Below are 23,933 nucleotides of genomic sequence, written 5' to 3'. Positions count from 1 at the left end.
ACTTTACAATGGTGAGCCTCATCCCCCATTCTCATCACTTTCACTTTACAATGGCGAGCCTCATCCTCATCACTTTACAATGGTGAGCCTCATCCCCATTCTCATCACTTTACAATGGTGAGCCTCACCCCCCATCCTCATCACTTTACAATAGCGATCCTCATCCCTCATCTTCATCACTTTACAATAGCGATCCTCATCCCTCATCTTCATCACTTTACAATAGCGATCCTCATCCCTCATCTTCATCACTTTACATGGCCAGCCTCATCCCCCATCCTCATCACTTTACAATGGCGAGCCTCATCCTCATCATTTTACAATGGTGAGCCTCATCCCCCATTCTCATCACTTTACAATGGTGAGCCTCATCCCTCATCCTCATCACTTTACAATGGTGAGCCTCATCCTCATCACTTTACAATGGTGAGCCTCATCCCCCATTCTCATCACTTTACAATGGTGAGCCTCATCCTCATCACTTTACAATGGTGAGCCTCATCCTCATCACTTTACAATGGTGAGCCTCATCCCCCATTCTCATCACTTTACAATGGTGAGCCTCATCCTCATCACTTTACAATGGTGAGCATCATCCCCCATCCTCATCACTTTACAATGGTGAGCCTCATCCTCATCACTTTACAATGGTGAGCCTCATCCCCCATTCTCATCACTTTACAATGGTGAGCCTCATCCTCATCACTTTACAATGGTGAGCATCATCCCCCATCCTCATCACTTTACAATGGTGAGCCTCATCCTCATCACTTTACAATGGTGAGCCTCATCCCCCATTCTCATCACTTTACAATGGTGAGCCTCATCCTCATCACTTTACAATGGTGAGCATCATCACCCATCCTCATCACTTTACAATGGTGAGCCTCATCCTCATCACTTTACAATGGTGAGCCTCATCCCCCATTCTCATCACTTTCACTTTACAATGGCGAGCCTCATCCTCATCACTTTACAATGGCGAGCCTCATCCCCCATTCTCATCACTTTACAATGGTGAGCCTCACCCCCCATCCTCATCACTTTACAATAGCGATCCTCATCCCTCATCTTCATCACTTTACAATAGCGATCCTCATCCCTCGTCTTCATCACTTTACAATAGCGATCCTCATCCCTCATCTTCATCACTTTACAATAGCGATCCTCATCCCTCATCTTCATCACTTTACATGGCCAGCCTCATCCCCCATCCTCATCACTTTACAATGGCGAGCCTCATCCTCATCATTTTACAATGGTGAGCCTCATCCCCCATTCTCATCACTTTACAATGGTGAGCCTCATCCCCCATTCTCATCACTTTACAATGGTGAGCCTCATCCCTCATCCTCATCACTTTACAATGGTGAGCCTCATCCCCCATCCTCATCACTTTACAATGGTGAGCCTCATCCCTCATCCTCATCACTTTACAATGGTGAGCCTCATCCCCCATTCTCATCACTTTACAATGGTGAGCCTCATCCCTCATCCTCATCACTTTACAATGGTGAGCCTCATCCCCCATTCTCATCACTTTACAATGGTGAGCCTCATCCCTCATCCTCATCACTTTACAATGGTGAGCCTCATCCCCCATCCTCATCACTTTACAATGGTGAGCCTCATCCCTCATCCTCATCACTTTACAATGGTGAGCCTCATCCTCATCACTTTACAATGGTGAGCCTCATCCCGCATTCTCATCACTTTACAATGGTGAGCCTCATCCTCATCACTTTACAATGGTGAGCCTCATCCCCCATTCTCATCACTTTACAATGGCGAGCCTCATCCTCATCACTTTACAATGGTGAGCCTCATCCCCCATTCTCATCACTTTACAATGGTGAGCCTCACCCCCCATCCTCATCACTTTACAATAGCGATCCTCATCCCTCATCTTCATCACTTTACAATAGCGATCCTCATCCCTCATCTTCATCACTTTACAATAGCGATCCTCATCCCTCATCTTCATCACTTTACATGGCCAGCCTCATCCCCCATCCTCATCACTTTACAATGGCGAGCCTCATCCTCATCATTTTACAATGGTGAGCCTCATCCCCCATTCTCATCACTTTACAATGGTGAGCCTCATCCCTCATCCTCATCACTTTACAATGGTGAGCCTCATCCTCATCACTTTACAATGGTGAGCCTCATCCCCCATTCTTATCACTTTACAATGGTGAGCCTCATCCTCATCACTTTACAATGGTGAGCCTCATCCTCATCACTTTACAATGGTGAGCCTCATCTCCCATCCTCTTCACTTTACAATGGTGAGCCTCATCCCTCATCCTCATCACTTTACAATGGTGAGCCTCATCCCTCATCCTCATCACTTTACAATGGTGAGCCTCATCCTCATCACTTTACAATGGTGAGCCTCATCCCCCATTCTCATCACTTTACAATGGTGAGCCTCATCCTCATCACTTTACAATGGTGAGCCTCATCCCCCATTCTCATCACTTTACAATGGTGAGCCTCATCCTCATCACTTTACAATGGTGAGCCTCATCCCCCATTCTCATCACTTTACAATGGCGAGCCTCATCCTCATCACTTTACAATGGTGAGCCTCATCCCCCATTCTCATCACTTTACAATGGTGAGCCTCATCCCCCATTCTCATCACTTTACAATGGTGAACCTCATCCCCAGTCCGCCTCACTTTACAATGGCGAACCTCATCCCCCATCCTCATCACTTTACAATAGCGATCCTCATCCCTCATCCTCATCACTTTACAATGGCGATCCTCATCCCTCATCTTCATCACTTTACAATGGCGAACCTCATCCCTCATCCTCATCACTTTACAATGGCGATCCACATCCCTCATCTTCATCACTTTACAATTGCGAACCAAGTCCCCCATCCTCATCACTTTACAATAGCGATCCTCATCCCTCATCTTCATCACTTTACAATGGTGAGCCTCATCCCCAGTCCGCCTCACTTTACAATGGTGAGCCTCATCCTCATCACTTTACAATGGTGAGCCTCATCTCCCATCCTCTTCACTTTACAATGGTGAGCCTCTTCCCTCACTTTCATCACTTTACAATGGCGAGCCTCATCCCCAGTCCTCCTCACTTTACAATGGCAAGCCTCATCATTTATCCTCATCACTTTACAATGGCGAGCCACATCCCTCCAAACTCTTCCTCATGACGATTTCCATTTTTACAAACTCTTTTGTCCCATGACAAGCTTTATTTCTACAAACTCTACCTGTGGTAGGGCACATTTTTACTAATTCTGCTCCATGGCAAGCCATGTTCTGAGAAATTATTCACTGTGGCAAGCCATGATCCTTTAAACTATTCCACATGCCAAGGCATGTTCCTATAACCTGTGCCCATGATTAGTCACATTTCCACAATATCTTCCCCATTGCAAGCTATGTTGTAACAAACTCTTTTTCATGAAAAAAAACACTGACAAACTGTCTCATGGCAAGCCCTTTTTGGCAAACTTTTCCTCATGGTGAACCATATTCCTACAAGCTCTTTCCCATGGCAAGTCACATTCCTACAAATGCTGCCCTATAACATGTTCCTTCAAATGCTCCCTTATATTGTCTCATAACAAACCAAGTTCTGAGAAACATTTCCACATGGTAAGTCATGTTCCTACAAACTCTTCCCCTCAACAAGCCCCATTGCTATGAATTTTTCTCCATCTCTGAACTTCCTCTGCTCCCTCCGTCTACTAACCTCCCTAAATATGACATTTCCCTCTCTGTGGGTGGCACCATAATAACACCCCGGCAGCAGGCGCGCAGTATGGGTGTTATGTTTGACACCAATCTCTCCTTCACATCCCGTGTACAATCTCTTGCCCGCTCTTGCCGCTTACACCTAAAGAACATCTATAGACTCTGCCCTTTTCTCACCATGGAAACCACAAAAACCATCACTGTAGCATTGATCCACTCCCGCCTGGACTACTGCAATGCTCTATTAATTGGCCTCCCCGTTACTCGACTATCCCCTCTCCAGTCCATCCTTAATGCAGCAGCCAGGGTCGTCCATCTGGCTAATCGGTACTCGGACACGTCCGCTCTTTGCCAGTCCTTACATTGGCTGCCCATTCATTATAGGATCCAATTCAAAGTACTTATTCTCACCCACAAAGCTCTCCACAGTGCGGCACCCCCTACATCTCCTCCCACATTTCTGTATATCTGTCTAACCGACTCCTGTGCTTTGCAAATGACTTTCGACTAAATTCTGCACTAATCCGCACCTCCCACTCCCGACTCCAAGACTTCTCTCGCGCTGCGCCAATCCTCTGGAATCCTCTACCCCAAGAAATTGGGACTATCCACAATTTGCATAGTTTCAGGTGCTCCCTCAAAACACATCTGTTCAGAGCGGCCTATCACGTTCCCTAATCAAAGTCATTCTATTATTATTATTATTATTATTATCTCAAGCCACATTTCAACAATCTTTTTCTTATTTCTAGCCTTGTTCTTACAAATTCTGCACCATAGCAAGCAACTTTGCTAAAAATTCTTCCCATAGGCAAGCTGTTTTATTCTGCCCCTTTGAGAATCATGTTCTGACAAAGAAGTGTCCATGCATGTGGCTTCAAGGGAGTTCTGGCACATTATTGTGCGCTAATAGTCATATGACATCATGACATATCTAGTCAACAGATTTACAACCCAATCAATGCCTAATGGCAGCAGGTGAAGAGTCTTAGGGCCCCGTCACACACAGCGATCTCGCAAGTTTTGTGACACAACAGTGATCTCACCTGCGAGATCGCTGTGTGTGACAGCGATCAGCGACCGGCCCCCCTGCCGGTATCGCTGATCGCTCTTGGAAAGCCCTGGTCATTTCTTCGGTCGCTGGTCTCCCGCTGGCCAGCACGCATCACTGCATGTGACAGGCGGGAGACCAGCGATCAGCTGGTAACTAACATACACATCGGGTATCTAAGGGACGTGCGTCTCTTAGATACCCGATGTGTACATTAGTTACCAGCTCCCTGCATCAGCGCACTGGTAACTAACGAACACAGCGACGACGCGGGCTCGGCGTCGCTGGTGCTGATCGCTGGTGAAGCAGTCTGTTTGACAGCTCACCAGCGATCATGTAGAGATTCACCAGCGATCCTGACACGTTGATATCGTTGTCGGGATCGCTGGTGAGTCGCTCTGTGTGACGGGGCCCTTAGGAAAAATCTGTGGTTCCTGCTGTATACTGTCACTTGTCATGGTGGTCAGTAGACAGATAGTTGACTCACTGTAAACGAGCAGAACTTGTCAATCAAGCAGTGCCAAAGAGAACATCTGCTCTTCACATTGAACCCCACCTCTGCAGATGAAGACTTTCCTAGGAGACTCTTTAGATCGCTCTCCCAGATAAGGACCAAAGAGCACCAGATGACCTTTGGTCAGGTGTTAGATATTGAATTTCCAGTAAGGAAATAATATACTTTTAGCCTCATAAAAGTTGAGTTGAATTCCTTAATCACAGGTAACAAGTACAGGGTCAGATTTAATTTAAGCACATTTGTATTTTGGAGCTGGCAGTGTTAGTAATAATTCCAGGCGGCACGGTATGATCTTTATAAAAAACTTTTAACAATTGTGGTACATTGACTCCCTCAGCTGCTTAATGAGATAGTTTCCATTTAGGTTTTCAACTGGTTTATTAAAAACGTACTTCATAAACCAGTCCATAATTAGGTAGACAAATTTACCTTCTGGCATAACAGGAGAAACAAAATAGCGCACAGTACAGTCTGTGTGACTGCGGGGATCTGCCTGCTCACGGTAAAAAAACACAAGGTTCAGTTCTCTATAACATGAGCACAGCTCTGAATATCTCATCTCCAGACACACCGAACACTGAATTAATCAAAAGACTCCACATTTACCTTCTGGAATAAAATCCCAGATGAACTGATAAAATAAAGTCCACCCCGCTCATCATTCGGCACCACGATCCTAGGCAAAGGCCAAACAAAAGCATTAGTGGAAACGTGATGATTTACCAAACTTTGGCCGAGTTTTGCCGATTTTAAGGAAAATGCGCGGGAATCCGAGCACAAATCCAAATGTGCTACGTTTGTTTGAGTTTGGCAATCAATTTCTGAACAAATTTGCTCATCTCTAATGGCCGTACCTGAAGCATTACTAGTCTGTTAAATTGGAGCAATGGCAGCAAGAGATGCCCTCAAACTTTGCCTGAGCAATACAACAATGGCACAGTACCACCTTACGGTGTCTTTATGGTTCTTCTAGAGAAGAATATTTTTTTTAATAGAAAATGCTGATTTTTAAGAACTTGTATGATGTTTTAGGAATACAACGGCATAAAGTAGTAATCTACAAAAATCTATGACTGACATACTGAGGCCTTGTTAAACTCAGATTGTATGGAGCTGTAGTAATATTATTCTGAATGTTATCTAACTTTTTTCTTTTAAATTGGGATTTTCTTCAAGCCAGCGCAAAATTAAGTTAGCAACCCACACAACAAAATTGCATAAATTTATGTAGGCTATGGATAGGGATGGTCTCTCCAGCATACACAGAAGCCGTGGACAGGGCTGGGCTCTCCAGGATATAGCTTAGCCGTGAACAGTGGTGGGCTTCCCAGAAAACACACAAGCATTGGACAGTGGTGGGCTCCCCAGGATACACAGAAGCCGTGGACAGCGCTGGACACTCCAGGATACAGCTTAGACGTGGACATGGGTGGGCTTCTCAGGTACACAGGAGCTGTGGACAGGGTGGGCTCCTCACAAAACACAAGCCTTGGACAGTTGGGGACTCTCCAGGATACACAGAAGCCATGGACAGGGGTGGGCTCCCCAGGACACAGCTAAACCGTGGACATGGGAGGGCTCCCCATGATACAGCTAAGCCGTGCATAGTGGTGGGCTCCCCAGGATACACAGAAGCTGTATAACAGGGGTGAAGTCCCCCTGGTACACAGAAGCTGTGGACAGGGGTAGAATCCCCTGGATACACAGAAGCTGTGAACAGGGGTGGGTGCCCCAGGATACAGCTAAGAAATGGACAGGGGTAGGCTCCCCAGGATACAGCTTAGCTGTGGACAGGGGTGGGCTCCCCAGAACACAGCTAAGCCGTGGACAGTGATGGGCTCCATTGGATACACAGAAGCTGTGGACAGGTGTGAACTCCCCTGATACACAGAAGCTGTGGACAGGTGTGGGCTCCCCAGGATAGAGCTTAGCCATGGACAGGGGTGGATTCCCCAGGATACACAGAAGCTGTGGAAAGGGGTAGGCTCCCCAGGAAACACAAGCCTTTTACAGTTGCGGGCTTCCCAGGATACACAGAATCCATGGACAGGCGTGGGCTCTCCAGAATACAGCTAAGCTGTGGACAGGGGTGGGCGCCCCAGGAAACGGCTATGAAGTGGACAGGGGTGGGTTCCCCAGGATACACAGAAGCTGTGGACAGGAGTGGAGTCCCCTGAATGCACAGAAGCTGTGAACAGGGGTGGGCACCCCAGGATATAGCTAAGAAGTGGACAGGGGTGGGTTACCCAGAATGCAGCTTAGCCATGGACAGGGGTGGACTCCCCAGGAAACACACAAGCCTTTCACAGCTGAGGGCTCTCCAGGATACACAGAATCCGTAGACAGGTGTGGGCTCTCCAGGATACAGCTAAGCTGTGAACAGGGGTGGGCACCCCAGGATACAGCACAGAAGTGTACAGGGGTGGGTTCCCCAGGATACACAGAAGCAGTGGACAGGGGTGGGCTCCCCAGGATACACAGAAGCTGTAGACAGGGGTGACCTACCCCTGATACACAGAAGCTGTGGACAGGGGTGGGCTCCCCAGGATACAGCTTAGCCGTGGATGGGGTGGGCTCCCCAGGGTACCCACAAGCCTTTTACAGTTGTGGGCTCCCCAGGATACACAGAAATGATGGAAAGGGGTGGGATCTCGAGGATACAGCTGAGCCATGGACAGAGATGGGCACCAGAGGATACAGCTTAGCCTTGGGCAGGGGTGGACTCCCCAGGAAACAACTAAGCCGTGGACAGGGGTGGGCTCCATAGGATACACAGAAGCTGTGGACAGGGGTGAACTCCCCCTGATACACAGAGGCTGTGGACAGGGTTGGGCTGCCTAGGATACAGCTTAGCCATCGACAGGGGTAGGCTCCACAGGATACACAGAAGCCATTGATAGTGGTGGGCTTCCCAGGAAACACACAAGCCTTGGACAATGGTGGACTCCCCAGGATACACAGAAGCTGTGGACAGGGATGAGCTTCCCAGGATACACAGAAGCTGTAGACAGGGGTGGGCTCCCCAGGATACTGTTTAGCCGTCGACGAGGTGGGCTCCCCAGGATACACTCAAGCCTTTTACCGTTGTGGGCTCCCCAGGATACACAGAAACCATGGACAGGGGTGGGCTATCCAGGATATAGCTAAGCCATGGACAGGGGTGGGCTCCCTAGGATACACAGAAGCCGTGGACAGCCGTGGGCCAGGAAACACACAAGCATTGGACAGTGGTGGACTCCCCAGGAAACACAGAAGCCGTGGACAGAGGTGCGCTCTCCAGGATACAGCTAAGCCATGGCAGAGGTGGGCTCCCCAGGATACAGCTAAGCCGTGGACATGGGTGGGCTTCCCAGACAACAGATAAGCCGTGGACAGGGGTGTGCTCCTCAGGATACAGCTAAGCTGTGGATAGTGGTGGGCTCCCCAGGATACAGCTAAGCTATGGACAGGGGTGGGCTCCCAAGGAACCAGCTAAGCCATTGACATGGGTGGGCTCCCCAGGATACACAGAAGCCATGGACAGGGGTGGGCTCCCAGGATACACAGAAGCCATGGAAAAGATTGGTTTCCTCCAGATACACACTAGACATGAACATGGGTATGATCTCCAGGATGCAGCTAAGCCATGGACAGGGGAGAGCTCCCCTGGATACAGCTAAGCTGTGGACAGGGGTGGCCTCCCCAAGATACAGCTAAGAAGTGGACAGGGGTGGGCTCCCCAGGATACACAAAAGCCATGGACAGGCAGTACTCCCCCGGATCACAGAAGATGTGGACAGGGTGTATTCCTCCGGATCACAGAAGCCGTGGACAGGGGTGGGCTCTCCAGGATACAGCTTAGCGCTGGACAGGGGTGGGCTCCCCAGGATACAGTTTAGCTGTGGACAGAGGTTGGCTCCCCAGGATACAGTTTAGCTGTGGACAGGGGTTGGCTCCCCAGGATACAGCTTAGCTGTGGACAGAGATGGGCTCCCCAGGAAACACAGAAGCCATGGACAGGGGTGGGCTCCCCAGGATACAGCTAAGCCGTGGACAAGAAATGCAGCCAACACCAAACTTGGCAAATTAAATGCTCTTTTCCACTTGAACTCAGAGTGAGTTTCTGGCAGTTAAAATGAAAACGTTAATTCAGACACACCCAGTGAGGACTGACCGGGACCACTGTCCTGTTTCACTCAGTAGGTGCGGAAATGGTCACTACAATACTGTAATTTACCTAATCGTGCATCCGTTTAGTGCGGTTACTAAGTGTTTACCGGGAACTCTGGAAAACCAAATGAATGCCGGGGGTGGCCTATTGGTGATACAACATATCAGTGCTTTGGTTTCTATAAGGCACCAGTGGTTCAGAAAATTGAGTCTGATGGGCACTGATGACTGTATCTGCCTGTCTGAGCTTGACGGTGGCCTGAGTTCAGGATTTACCAACCTATGTATGGTTTTGCTACAGAGATCCATCCGAACGAGCGACAGCTGTGTGACCAAGCCATGGAACGTCTCTAACTCGTGCTTGGTACCATGGTACCACGGCTGGAGGGCCCTCCGGGTGCGTTGCTGATATCAGATTCTAGTGACTTAGAATTCATTGTGATTATATGGTTGTGTGTCTATGCATTTTTCCTTCACACATTTTACTATATATCAGGACATTTAAAGTCAATTTTAGTTATTTGTCGAGCTGTCACTGAACAGTTATATATTCCCCATCATGAAATGTTTTGGTTGAGTGTTCAGTGATTATCCAGTGATGACAGGTTCCTTCAACGTTCAGTGGCTGGCGTTATTCAGCTAATCCAGGCAATCAGGCTCATTCCCTTCTGCCAGCTTGAGGTTTTACATAAAGTCAATGTTGAAGTCATGAAAATGAGCGGGTAGAGATGTCTATATCCAGTGCCATTTTCCTGCTGACATTTGCGCATTCCTCCGGGTTACAGGACAGGAGACTGCATGGTACTACAAATGTGGTCAAAATTGTTGGTACCCCTCGTTTAATGACAGAAAAACTCACCATGGTCATAGAAATAACTTGAATCTGACAAAAGTAATAATAAATAAAAACTCTATGAGAATGAACAAATGAAAGTCAGACTTTGCTTTTCAGCCATGCTTCCACAGAATTTAAAAAGAAAAAATAAAACTGATGAATTAGGCCTGGACAGAAATGATGGTGCCTCTGAAAATAATGTGACAGAAGGGACATGTTACATCGCGGTGTGTCCACTAATGATCATCACAGGTGTCTACAATCCTGGAGTCAGTGAGTGGCCGGTATAGAGGGGGCTACAGATAATCACTGTGCTGTGTGGTGACACGGTGTGTATCACACTCAGCATGGACCAGAGGAAGCGAAGGAAAGAGTTGTCTCAGGAGATTAGAGAGAAAATTATAGACAAACATGTTACAGGTAAAAGTTATAAGACCATCTCCAAGCAGCTCGATGTTCCTGTGACTACAGCTGCACATATTATTCAGAAATGTAAGCTCCGTGGGACTCTAGCCGACCTCCCTGGACGTGGCTGCAGGAGGAAAACTGATGACAAATCAAAGAGACGGATAATATGAATGGTAACAAAAGAGCCCAAAAAAACTTCTAAACAGATTAAAGGTGAACTTCAAGCTCAAGGAACATCAGTGTCAGATTGCACCATCCGTCGTTGTATGAGCCAAAGTGGACTTCATGGGAGACAACCAAGGAGGACACCATTGTTGGAAAAAAATCATATAAAAGCCAGACTGGAATTTGCCAAACTACATGTTCATAAGCCACAAAGCTTCTGGAGAATGTCCTATGGACAGATGACACAAAAATTGAACTTTTTGGCAAGGCATATCAGCTCTTTGTTCACAGATGGAAAAATGAAGCATATCAAGAAAAGAACACTGTCCCTACTGTGAAACATGGAGGAAGCTCTGTTATGTCCTAGAGCTGCTTTGCTGCATTTGGCACAGGGTGTCTAGAATCTGTGCAGGGTACAATAAAATCTCAAGACTATCAAGAGATTCTAGAGAGAAATGTGCTGCCCAGTGTCAGAAAGCTTGGTCTTAGTCACAGGTAAGGGGTTTTGCAACAGGATAATGACCCAAACACACAGCTAAAAGCACCCAAGAATGGCTAAGAGGAAAACATTGGACTCTTCTGAAGTGGCCTTCTATGAGCCCTGACCTAAATCCTATTGAGCATCTTTGGAAAGAGCTGAAACATGTCATCCGGAAAAGGCGACCTTCACACACGAGACAACTGGAGCAGTTTGCTTTTGAGGAGCGGCCAATATACCTGTCGAGAGGAGCAGGAGTCTCATTGACAGTTACAGGAATCGTTTGATTGCAGCGATTGCCTCAAAAGGTTGTGCAACAACATATTAAGTTTCGGGGACCATCATTTCTGTCGGTTTTTATTTTTTAAAAAATTCTGTGGAAGCATGGTTTAAAATCAATGTCTGACTTTCATTTGTTTATATTCATAAATTGAGGATTTATTATAACTTTTGTCAGATTCAAGTTATTTCTGTCACCATTGTGGGTTTTTCTGGCATTAAACGAGGTGGACCAACAATTTTGACCACATGTGTATATAAATTTAGACAATATACTTTTTTGGGGTTGTAATATTGTCGTACTAACCTTTTAGACATTGATTTGTGCTTCAAACATTTTTAACTGAGGCAGAGTACTGTGCATGCAATGTGTGGGGCACACAATAAAGGCAGTGCCACAATCAGTCAATTAGTCTCACCCCCATCTATATATAATCGTCTTATGGTGTCTGTCTGTCTGTAACCGAAATCGCCGGTCGCAACCAATCAGCGACAGGCACAGCTGTTTGTACCGGTAAGCTGCTCCTGCCGCTGATTGGTCACGGCCCCCAGGCGCAGTCGGGCGCAGCGCTCAATCGGGCGCAGGCCTTAATATGTAAAAAATTGAATTAAAATTAAAAAAAAGTTATTCTCACCTTCCGATGGCCCGCTATCTTCTTTCCACGCGCCCGGCTTCGCGGTCCCAGTAATGCCTTGCGACTTAGACTGGAGATGACGTCATTCTCGCGAGAGCGTGACGTTATCAGCGGTGTTTCGCGCAATGCATTACTGGGACCGCAAGGATGGGCGTGTGTAGTGCAAATCGCGGGCCGTCGGAAGGTGAGAATAACCTTTTTTTTATTTTAATTCTATGCGTACCAGGGAAGGGGGGTGACGGGGACCATGCATGCCAGCAATGGGGGGGAGGGGGACCATGCGTACCAGGAAAGGGAGGTGAGGAGACCATGCATACAAGGAAAGGGGGGTGATGGGGCCATGCATACCAGGAAAGGGGGGTGACGGGGACCATGCATACCAGGAAAGGGGAGGTGAGAGGGCCATGCATACCAGGAAAGAGAGGTGAGGGGACCATGTATACCAGGAAAGGGGGGTGAGGGGGCCATGCATACCAGGAAAGGGGGGTGAGGGGGCTATGCATACCAGGAAGGGGGGGAAACGGGGACCATGCATACCAGGAAAGGGGAGGTGAGGGGACCATGCATACCAGGAAAGGGGGGTGACGGGGACCATGCATACCAGGGAAGGGGGGTGACGGGGACCATGCATGCCAGCAATGGGGGGGGAGGGGGACCATGCATACCAGGAAAGGGAGGTGAGGAGGCCATGCATACAAGGAAAGGGGGGTGATGGGGCCATGCATACTAGGAAAGGGGGGTGACGGGGACCATGCATACCAGGAAAGGGGAGGAGAGAGGGCCATGCATACCAGGAAAGGGGGGTGAGGGGGCCATGCATACCAGGAAAGGGGGGTGAGGGGGCCATGCATACCAGGAAAGGGGGTGACGGGGACCATGCATACCAGGAAAGGGGAGGTGAGGGGACCATGCATACCAGGAAAGGGGGATGACGGGGACCATGCATACCAGGAAAGGGAGGTGAGGGGACCATGCATACCAGGAAAGGGGGGTGACAAGACTATGTATACCAGGAAAGGGGGGTGTTGGGGATCATGCATACCAGGAAAGGGGGTGACGGGACCATGCATACCAGGAAAGGGGAGGTGAGGGGACCATGCATACCAGGAAAGGGGGGTGACGGGGACCATGCATACCAGGAAAGGGGGGTGACGAGACCATGTATACCAGGAAAGGGGGGTGACAAGACTATGTATACCAGGAAAGGGGGGTGTTGGGGATCATGCATACCAGGAAAGGGGGTGACGGGACCATGCATACCAGGAAAGGGGAGGTGAGGGGACCATGCATACCAGGAAAGGGGGGTGACGGGGACCATGCATACCAGGAAAGGGGGGTGACGAGACCATGTATACCAGGAAAGGGGGGTGTTGGGGATCATGTATACCAGGAAAGGGGGGTGTTGGGGATCATGCATACCAGGAAAGGGGGTGACGGGACCATGTATACCAGGAATGGGGGTGTTGGGGATCATGCATACCAGGAAAGGGGGGTGACGGGGACCATGCATACCAGGAAAGGGAGGTGAGGGGACCATGCATACCAGGAAAGGGGGGTGACAAGACTATGTATACCAGGAAAGGGGGGTGTTGGGGATCATGCATACCAGGAAAGGGGGTGACGGGACCATGCATACCAGGAAAGGGGAGGTGAGGGGACCATGCATACCAGGAAAGGGGGGTGACGGGGACCATGCATACCAGGAAAGGGGGGTGACGAGACCATGTATACCAGGAAAGGGGGGTGTTGGGGATCATGTATACCAGGAAAGGGGGGTGTTGGGGATCATGCATACCAGGAAAGGGGGGTGATGGGGACCATGCATACCAGGATTGGGGGGTGAGAGGACCATGCATATCAGTAGGGGGGGTGCATTATTGCATTATTATTAAGACTTCATAAATAAACTACTTACATATTCTAGCATAACCGATGCGTTAGAATCGGGCCACCATCTAGTAATAAAAGAAATATATGTTTATGGAGGAAACACTAATAAAATCACAGAAAACTTTGAAATGGTTTTGAGATTTTCTACATCTCTGCAGCCAGAGTAGGAATAGACACATTCAGATCCGGATCTCAGTACAGCACAAAAAGGGCCACACAGCGGAGTCACAAGAACTAGATTCTGATTTCATTCACTGACATTTTATTGCAGCATTTTTAAGCTGAGATCAACTGATATAAGATTAAACAATAATAGCTAACACTACCATGTACAAGAATATAACTACTATAATACTGCCCCTATGTACAAGAATATAACTACTATAATACTGCTCCTATGTACAAGAATATAACTACTATAATACTGCCCCTATGTACAAGAATATAACTACTATAATACTGTCCCCTATGTACAAGAATATAACTACTATAATACTGCCCCTATGTACAAGAATATAACTACTATAATACTGCTCCTATGTACAAGAATATAACTACTATAATACTGCCCCTATGTACAAGAATATAACTACTATAATACTGTCCCCTATGTACAAGAATATAACTACTATATTACTGCCCCTATGTACAAGAATATAACTACTATAATACTGCCCCCTATGTATAAGAATATAACTACTATAATACTGCCCCCTATGTACAAGAATATAACTACTATAATACTGCCCCTATGAACAAGAAAATAACTACTATAATACTGCCCCTATGAACAAGAAAATAACTACTATAATACTGTCCCCTATGTACAAGAATATAACTACTATAATACTGCCCCTAATGTACAAGAATATAACTACTATAATACTGCTCCTATGTACAAGAATATAACTACTATAATACTGCCCCTAATGTACAAGAATATAACTACTATAATACTGCTCCTATGTACAAGAATATAACTACTATAATACTGCCCCCTATGTACAAGAATATAACTACTATAATACTGCCCCTATGAACAAGAAAATAACTACTATAATACTGCCCCTATGAACAAGAAAATAACTACTATAATACTGTCCCCTATGTACAAGAATATAACTACTATAATACTGCCCCTAATGTACAAGAATATAACTACTATAATACTGCTCCTATGTACAAGAATATAACTACTATAATACTGCCCCTAATGTACAAGAATATAACTACTATAATACTGCCCCCTATGTACAAGAATATAACTACTATAATACTGCTCCTATGTACAAGAATATAACTACTATAATACTGCCCCCTATGTACAAGAATATAACTACTATAATACTGCTCCCTATGTACAAGAATATAACTACTATAATACTGCCCCTATGTACAAGAATATAACTACTATAATATTGCTCCTATGTACAAGAATATGACTACTATAATACTGCTCCTATGTACAAGAATATAACTACTATAAGGCCTCTTTCACACATCAGGTTTTCGGCGTCAGGCGCGATCCGGCGCTTTTGACAGAAACCGGATCCGGCGAAATGCAATGCCGGATCCGGTTTCCCCCCCATTGACTTGCATTTGCGCCGGATCGCGCCGGATGGCCATGCGTTTGATCCGGTTTTCGCCGGATCCGGCAATGTGTCGCGATCCGGCGTCTGGAAAAAACAGCTACTGTAACGTTTTTTGTCTCCGGCGAAAAAGCCGGACACGCCGGATCCGGCGCGTCCGGCTTTTTCACACAATGAAAGCCTATGAGCGCCGCAATGCGCCGGATCCGGTTTTTTGGTCTGAGCATGCTCAGTAGCTCTGCCCACAAGACATATATAAAAGCAAGACAGTGGGACCCACAGCCACACCCAACATGCCACCCAAGAAAGCAACCAAGCGAAGCAGGAGAAGGCAGGAGACCACTGCAGCACCATCAGCACCACCACCACCCCAAATGGAGCAGCAAATAGAACATGCTGAGGAGGGGAGGCCAGCAGCAGATGAGAGACGGTAATTATCAAATCACCCATTCCTCCAAACTAGGGCTATTGAATATCAAGATATTCATTGGCCCTTTGTTTCTCTTTATTCAACAGCCGCCCAATAGATGCAGCAGCAGCAGCACTGGCTTCACTGGCAGCAGCTGTAACACCACCCACAGGCATGGAGTGTGGCCACCAGGAAGACAGCACATCATCTTCTGGGAGCCCTCCCTCGCATCGTCAGCGTTTGACGGTAAGTTTTTATTTCCAAAATCCATCATCTCTGTAATATATGTCTATTCATTGCCTTTTATTTCAAAACAGGAATCACAAGATGAAGAGGAGCTCCCAGAAGAAGAAGGAAGGGGTGGACAGACGCTTGGAGTGGGCTCACAATTGGTAAGTTTTTTGCATCAAACGCAGAAACACAACATCACACTACACACAACACATAGAAAACAATGTTCTGCAGACCACACACAGCAAACAAATGCCTACATCCAAAGACATAACATTTTTTGTTTTCTTCTCTAGTCTTCCCAATCTGGTGCTCGGCCAAGAGGTCCTCGCAGTGCCTCCCAGGGTCGTCGGCGACAGCAACGCGGCGGTCACCAGCGTGTAAGTATAAATATTTTTGCTTTGTTTTTTTGCACTTTTTATTTCATTTCTTTTGTGGAGGCTAATTATGTTATTTTTGTCTTTTTCTTTAACAGCCTTCACAGCGTGCTCCCGACTCTGACGGTGAGGATGGAGGACTCGATGTGGACCACCTCATCGATCTCGTCAGAGAAAGGGAGCCGCTCTGGAATATGGCTGACCGCCGCCACGCTGACCTGATCGTTACCCGACGACTCTGGGAGGAAATCTGTTCGCTCCTTGTGGGCCGCTGGGAGGACCTCGAAGCTCGGGCCCAGATTAAAGAGCGTAAGTATATACAGTACCGGTTGCTTGATGTAAACCAGTGTTTCCCGAACTCCAGTCCTCGTGGTCCCCACGGATCATGTGTTCAGGATTACTATTTACTATGGAAATCCTGAAAACATGACCCCTGGGGACCATGAGGACTGGAGTTTGGGAAACACTGATGTTGTATACTAACCACTCCTTTCTCGTTTCAGGGAACAGAATTGTGAATCGGTGGCGGTCTGTGAGGGATCGTTTCAAGAAGGAGTTCAATAAAGAGATGCGGGCCCCGAGTGGATCTGGAGGACGCAGGAGCAAGTACAAGTACGCAGAAGCCCTGTCGTTCCTCCGGGAAACAATGGTCACCAGAAGGTAAATATTACACACCACATGTGAAAAAAAATGTTAGATGTAAATTTTTTTTTCAGCCAGGGCCATACCATGTCAGTATTTTAATTTTTTTTTTTTCTCTATATTCCACAGCACGGTGAGCAGCACTCGGGAGCCTGCACGATTGGACCCTTCTGAGGCGATCCCTGAGGAGACCGGCACCGAGGGACACTTCGACCGCCCCGGTACATCTGCACCTTCCCAGCCTTCCCACACATTCGACCCATCTGTCCCATCCACCAGCACAGGAGCATCGTGGCCGCCTACATTACATGAAGCTGCTGGTGAGGAGATCGCTTTCCCTTTACCCCACCCTTCTGCCCCTGCCACCTCTAGTACACCTGCGGGTACTGGGCGGCAGCGGCAGAGGGGTCAGGAAAAGACTTATGCGCCAGAGTTCTTGCATCTGAATGCATCTTTCCAGAACTGTCTAAAAGTCTTGTCAGAGCAAATCTCCGCAGGCTATCAGCAGATCAACTCCAGCATTCTGGAGGTGAAGACACTTCTGCAAACCATGCATTCAGAAGCAAGATCTTCGCCAAACCACACCTTTTTCAGGTCTGTTGTGGAGCGCATGGAAACGCTCTCTCCTGCCCAGCAGATGCATGTAATGCATTCATGCCACGCTGCTCTCCAGCAAGTTAGCTCCCAACCTCCTCCTCCCACCACAGTAGTTCCTCCACCTGCACCCCCTCCAGCCACTTTCCATCCTCCCCCTCCTATTACATCTACACCCCCTCCAGCCACTTTCCATCCTCCCCCTCCTATTACATCTACACCCCCTCCAGCCACTTTCCATCCTCCCCCTCCTATTACATACCATCCACCTCCAGCCACTTTCCATCCTCCCCCTCCTATTACATACCATCCACCTCCCCAGCACCATCCACCTCCCCAGCACCATCCACCTCCCCAGCACCATCCACCTCCCCAGCACCAGCAACCTCCCCAGTACCAGCAACCTCCCCAGTACCAGCAACCTCCACAGTACCTGCAAACTCCCCAGTACCAGCAACCTCCCCAGTACCAGACATCTCCCCACTTCCAGCAACCTGCCCCGTACCAGACATCTCCCCACTTCCAGCAACCTGCCCCGTACCAAACCCCTTCCCCATACAACTTGCCATCAACATCATCTGCTCCTACAGTCCCTGCCCAACCCTCCACTCCACCACCCACCACCTCTTCTGCTTCCCACATGTCCACCCATTCTGTAGTTTTTTCCACACCTTCACCTCTAACTGTTCCTTCCCCACCACGATCCCAGTCCTCTCTCCACACTCCCAGTGTCGAAGTGTCCCGCAGCCCCTACAGCAGTATTTCCACCACACACTACACAGATTTATAATGTGTGTATTTAAATAAAAATGACCAGTTTTATGGTTTCAGTTTTATAGTTTCGAAGTTTTATTAAACAAGTTTATTAAAATTTTAAAAAAGTTTACTAAAAAAAACATTTTTCAACAAAAGTTAAATTATTTTACACTGGTTGTCTGTCATTTCTTTCTGCGGCGAAAAAGGTTAAATACAGGGTATTTAAAAGGTGAAATGGTATTCAAAACTAGGTATATAACTGTGGGTAAATTTTAGCTTTTTGCCACAGTTGTGTTCCTGGTTGTGTTTGAAGCAAAGTATTTCACCTAAAAAGTTGTGTTTATTGTTGGTGATTTCCTAACAATGTACACAACTTTTGTTAAAAGGTGAAATACTTTGCATAAAACACAACCAGGTACACACCTGTGGCCTAAAGCTAAAAATAGAGACCATGACAAGATAGCCAACTTTGGTTGGCAAAGGTATATACTGTTGGTACAGAAGGTACACAAGTTTGGCACAAATCTTTCACACTCTGTCATCCTGCCAGTGTACTCTGCCTTGAGGTGACATAAAGTATAGTGCAAAATTGTCCCTCATTACTGAAACCGTCACAGAACTTCTAGTGGTAATGTCATGGTAATCTTGCAAGGTGGTTTCTTCAGAGGTGTCCTCAATAGAAATGGGTTCCTTGCAGATAACAAAATTGTGGAGTACCACGCACGCTTTGATCACCTCGTCCACAGTTTCTGTCTTGAGGTTGATCGCAGTCAATAGGACCCGCCATTTGGCTGTCAGAATACCAAAGGTACATTCCACCATTCTTCTTGCTCTTGTGAGGCGGTAATTAAAAATGCGTTTTGGTCTTGTCAATCCTCTGCTAGAGTACGGTTTCAAAAGGTGTTCTGACAGCTGGAAGGCTTCATCCCCTACACAGACAAATGGCATAGGTGGACCAGATGTTTGTGGCAGCGGTCTAGGGGATGGGAACTGGAAGGTGTTTCCATACAGTTTACGCCCCATGGCAGACAGTTTGAAAACTTGAGAGTCATTGGAGCGGCCATAAGCCCCAATATCAACCGCAATAAATTTGTATTCCGCGTCAGCGATGGCCATGAGGACAATTGAAAAATATTTCTTGTAATTGAAATATTCCGATCCCGATCCGGCTGGCTTTACAATGCGGATATGTTTCCCGTCCACAGCGCCCAAGCAGTTTGGAAACTGACATATCTGTTGAAACTTGTCAGCAATTTCAAGCCACCTCTCTGTTGTGGGCTCTGGTAAAAACTCTTCAGCTAAGGAGTCCCACAGTGCACGGCATGTGTACTTCACTATTCCAGATATGGTGGAAATCCCGAGTCTGTACTGGAAATGCAGTGACAAAAGGGATTCTCCAGTTGCAAGAAATCTGTGGGGAATTAACAAACAATAAATTAGTTTTAAATCACAGCATTACATACCAAAACTGAGCTATAACACTTGGAGATACAAACTACCACCAACAAGATTGCAGTGAAAGTGTGCTCTGATGCGATCATATCCAATAAATGTGGCTTACCTTAAAGTCACCATCAGACGCTCTGTGGGTGAAACAGAGAAGCGGCAATAGGTGTCCGCTTTTCTTATGAGGTGTGCAATGCGCTCCACCAAGTAATCAAAATTCTCCATTTTCATCCTAACATATCCAAAAAATTTATCCGGGTTTCGTCGAAGGTCCATGCATAGTGTAGAATAGACCCCACGCGTCATTCTCTTGGCTGTGATGGGGTGGATCCACAAACGTCGTCTACGATGCCTGATGCGCTGCTGTCTCGCTCTCTCCTTCTCCAGAACAATCACCCTCAAACGATTCGCCTCCGCTGTAAAATCCGCCAAATTCTTCAAAATATTTCCAATGACAACATCCATCTTCGCCAGTAACTTGCTCTTCTCTCCAACCTGCACTTTCTCCTCTACAACCTGTCAAAGAAGGGCTGTAGGAACACGCTATATATAGTTTTCCAGTAGCCAATCCCGTTCGGAAGGCCACAAGGGTCAATTTTAAAAACCGGATCCGGCGTAATCCGTCGAAAAACGGATAGAAAAACGGATGAACCGGATGAGACGGATCCGGTTTTGTCTGTCAAGAAAAAGACGGATCCGGCAGAAAACCGGATCCATCACATCCGGTTTTACGAAACATTTGCCGGATCCGGCGTTCCTGCACGACGCCGGATCGTGCCTGACGCCGAAAACCTGATGTGTGAAAGTAGCCTAATACTGCCCCTATGTACAAGAATATAACTACTATAATACTGCCCCTAATGTACAAGAATATAACTACTATAATACTGCCCCTATGTACAAGAATATAACTACTATAATACTGCTCCTATGTACAAGAATATAACTACTATAATACTGCTCCTATGTACAAGAATATAACTACTATAATACTGCTCCTATGTACAAGAATATAACTACTATAATACTGCCCCTATATACAAGAATATAACTACTATAATACTGCCCCCTATGTACAAGAATATAACTACTATAATACTGTCCCCTATGTACAAGAATATAACTACTATATTACTGCCCCTATGTACAAGAATATAACTACTATAATACTGCCCCCTATGTACAAGAATATAACTACTATAATACTGCCCCCTATGTACAAGAATATAACTACTATAATACTGCCCCCTATGTACAAGAATATAACTACTATAATACTGCCCCTATGTACAAGAATATAACTACTATAATACTGCCCCTATGTACAAGAATATAACTACTATAATACTGCCCCCTATGTACAAGAATATAACTACTATAATACTGCCCCCTATGTACAAGAATATAACTACTATAATACTGCCCCCTATGTACAAGAATATAACTACTATAATACTGCCCCCTATGTACAATAATATAACTACTATAATACTGCCCCTATGTACAAGAATATAACTACTATAATACTGCCCCTATGTACAAGAATATAACTACTATAATACTGCCCCTATGTACAGGAATATAACTACTATAATACTGCCCCCTATGTACAAGAATATAACTACTATAATACTGCCCCCTATGTACAAGAATATAACTACTATAATACTGCCCCCTATGTACAAGAATATAACTACTATAATACTGCCCCTATGTACAAGAATATAACTACTATAATACTGCCCCATATGTACAAGAATATAACTACTACTCTATTGTGTTCTATAAACATGGTGACAATACAATGTTTGGTGCTGAGTATTGATGTCGGGTTCTTCCTATTTCTTGGCTTCTGCTTATCTCTTTACGTTTCGCAGGTTACAGTTTCGGGCGTGCTGTAACGCCTCTCGTACACTGATGATGACCCAGGAGAACACTGCGATTGGACAGATTGTTCAGTATGACGCAGAAAAGAGAAGTAAAAAGAACATCACCGAGAGTCTCTACAAGCTGTTTCCAGAGGTAATGTGATCATCACACATAGCGGCAGATTCAGCCCGTGTATGAGCAGTGATCCAGTGATTAGCGGGTGGTGTAGAGTTGGCTCCCGGGCAGTGATACCAGGAACCTGATCACTAATTTAACTTTTCTCACTTCATCCATTCTGTTATTTCAAAATCTTATAACAGAAACATTTGGAGAATGAGTCGGAGCCGCTCAGCAGATTGTGGACATGGGGGATGTACAGGATGTAGTGGAGGATTTAGTGCTCAGTAGTATGATGTCCCCTTCCTACAGTATGGCACCACAGAGCCTCCCTACAGAGCAGTATTATGTCCACTCAAAGCCTCATTATACAGTATGATGTCCCCACAGAGCTCCCTGCACAGTATTATGCTCCCACCCAGACCCCCTATATTGTATTCTTTCCCTACACAGACCAAGTGCAGAGTATTATGTGTTGTGAGTTCATTTTCCCCATCACCATTGAGGTCTGATGAACTCCCTCTTCTGGTGAAGGAAGGTAGTGAGGCTGATTACCAAGCACCTGAGCAGGATGATGATGACTGGGTGACTGGAATTGCTGACTGGATATAAGGCAGCAGACGCCCTTCTGCCTTGCTGGTGATTCTCTAAGGGATTCTAGGAGACCAGTCTGATTCCTGCTCCTCAATAGCTAAGTTTTCTGCTCTGCTTTTTGCATTTGAGTTTTGGTTTTGTTTTGCCTTGTTTTTCTGGATTTCTGTCATTCCCTGCTGGGGTGAGCTGAATTCCTTTTTGCTCTGTCTTCAGAAAATACCTGAGTACTGATATAGTCTTTTTGAAGCCTAGCGTCTTCAGGGCTTTTTTCCCTATCAGTCTGTTGGCTCTTGTTTTGATAGGGTTTTGGCGGATTGCAGACAGCAGCTTTTCTATCCTGTCCTATTTAGTTAGCTTGGGCCCCATCATTTGCTCAGCCTATCTTTCTATCTGTGTGAGTGTTTTTTCATCTTGCTTCACCGTCATTATATGTTGGGGGCTGCCTATTGCTTTGGGGTCTGCTCTGGGGCAGTTTAGATTTCCTTTTCTGTCTTTAGGCTATTTAGTTCTCCGACTGTGATCGAGGGGTCTAGGGCACCGTAGGAACCCCCCCACGGCTACTGCTAGTTGTTGTTGATAGGCTCAGGGGTCTGCAATCCGATAGCTGCCAACTTCTCTGGTTTTCTGGACTTAGCTAGTATTTCTGTTTTCGCCTCCTACGGTGACTCATTCATAACAATTATGTCCCTGCACAGTCCCTTACATTGTATTATTTCCCCACATAGCCCCCAATGCAGATGATGTCCTCTCACAGTCTCCTAAACAGATCTGTACTCATTGTGTTGGCAGAGTCCTCCCTCTATCTTCCAAAGATACCTTCGGTCACTTGCATACAAATAAAGAGTGTCCACGCTTAACTCACAATGCAGAACTTTACTGACGTCTTGTTAGGTATCGGATTCCTGCCTCTGCGCAGGAGGAATCTCGAGCCTTGTCTCTGTGGTCTCCCATTCAGTCCCGACCGCAGAGGAGGCTGCTCAGCAAAGGCATGAATCCCAGCGTCTTGCTCAGGTGAATGCTGTCAGGTTGGTTGCTGCTGCCACCTCTGGTTTAGCTTTGGCAATCCGCACTAACCAGTAGCTCCAGAGTCTAAGTCCTTTTTGCAGCCTACTGAGCATGCCCATGGGATGACCTCTCATTGGAGGTCGGAGGTCACGTGCTCAGGT

At 46.6% G+C, this 23,933-nt stretch overlaps 1 protein-coding gene across 1 annotated transcript in view; it reads left to right on the top strand.

Moving 5' to 3' along the window:
* LOC141050023 (alpha-2,8-sialyltransferase 8F-like) overlaps positions 1–23,933 on the top strand; it is a 203,618-nt gene that overhangs the window by 152,033 nt on the left and 27,652 nt on the right. The window contains exon 4 of the mRNA XM_073546859.1: positions 22,065–22,209. Coding sequence (XP_073402960.1) covers positions 22,065–22,209 — 145 coding nt within the window. The remainder of the gene's footprint in view (positions 1–22,064; positions 22,210–23,933) is intronic.

The sequence above is a fragment of the Dendrobates tinctorius genome, unplaced genomic scaffold (assembly GCF_039654945.1).
Source record: "Dendrobates tinctorius isolate UK_male_01 unplaced genomic scaffold, ASM3965494v1 ptg000151l, whole genome shotgun sequence".
Lineage (NCBI taxonomy): Eukaryota > Metazoa > Chordata > Amphibia > Anura > Dendrobatidae > Dendrobates > Dendrobates tinctorius.
The sequence above is the reverse complement of the archived record's forward strand: the minus strand, read 5'-3'. Positions and strand labels throughout refer to the sequence as shown.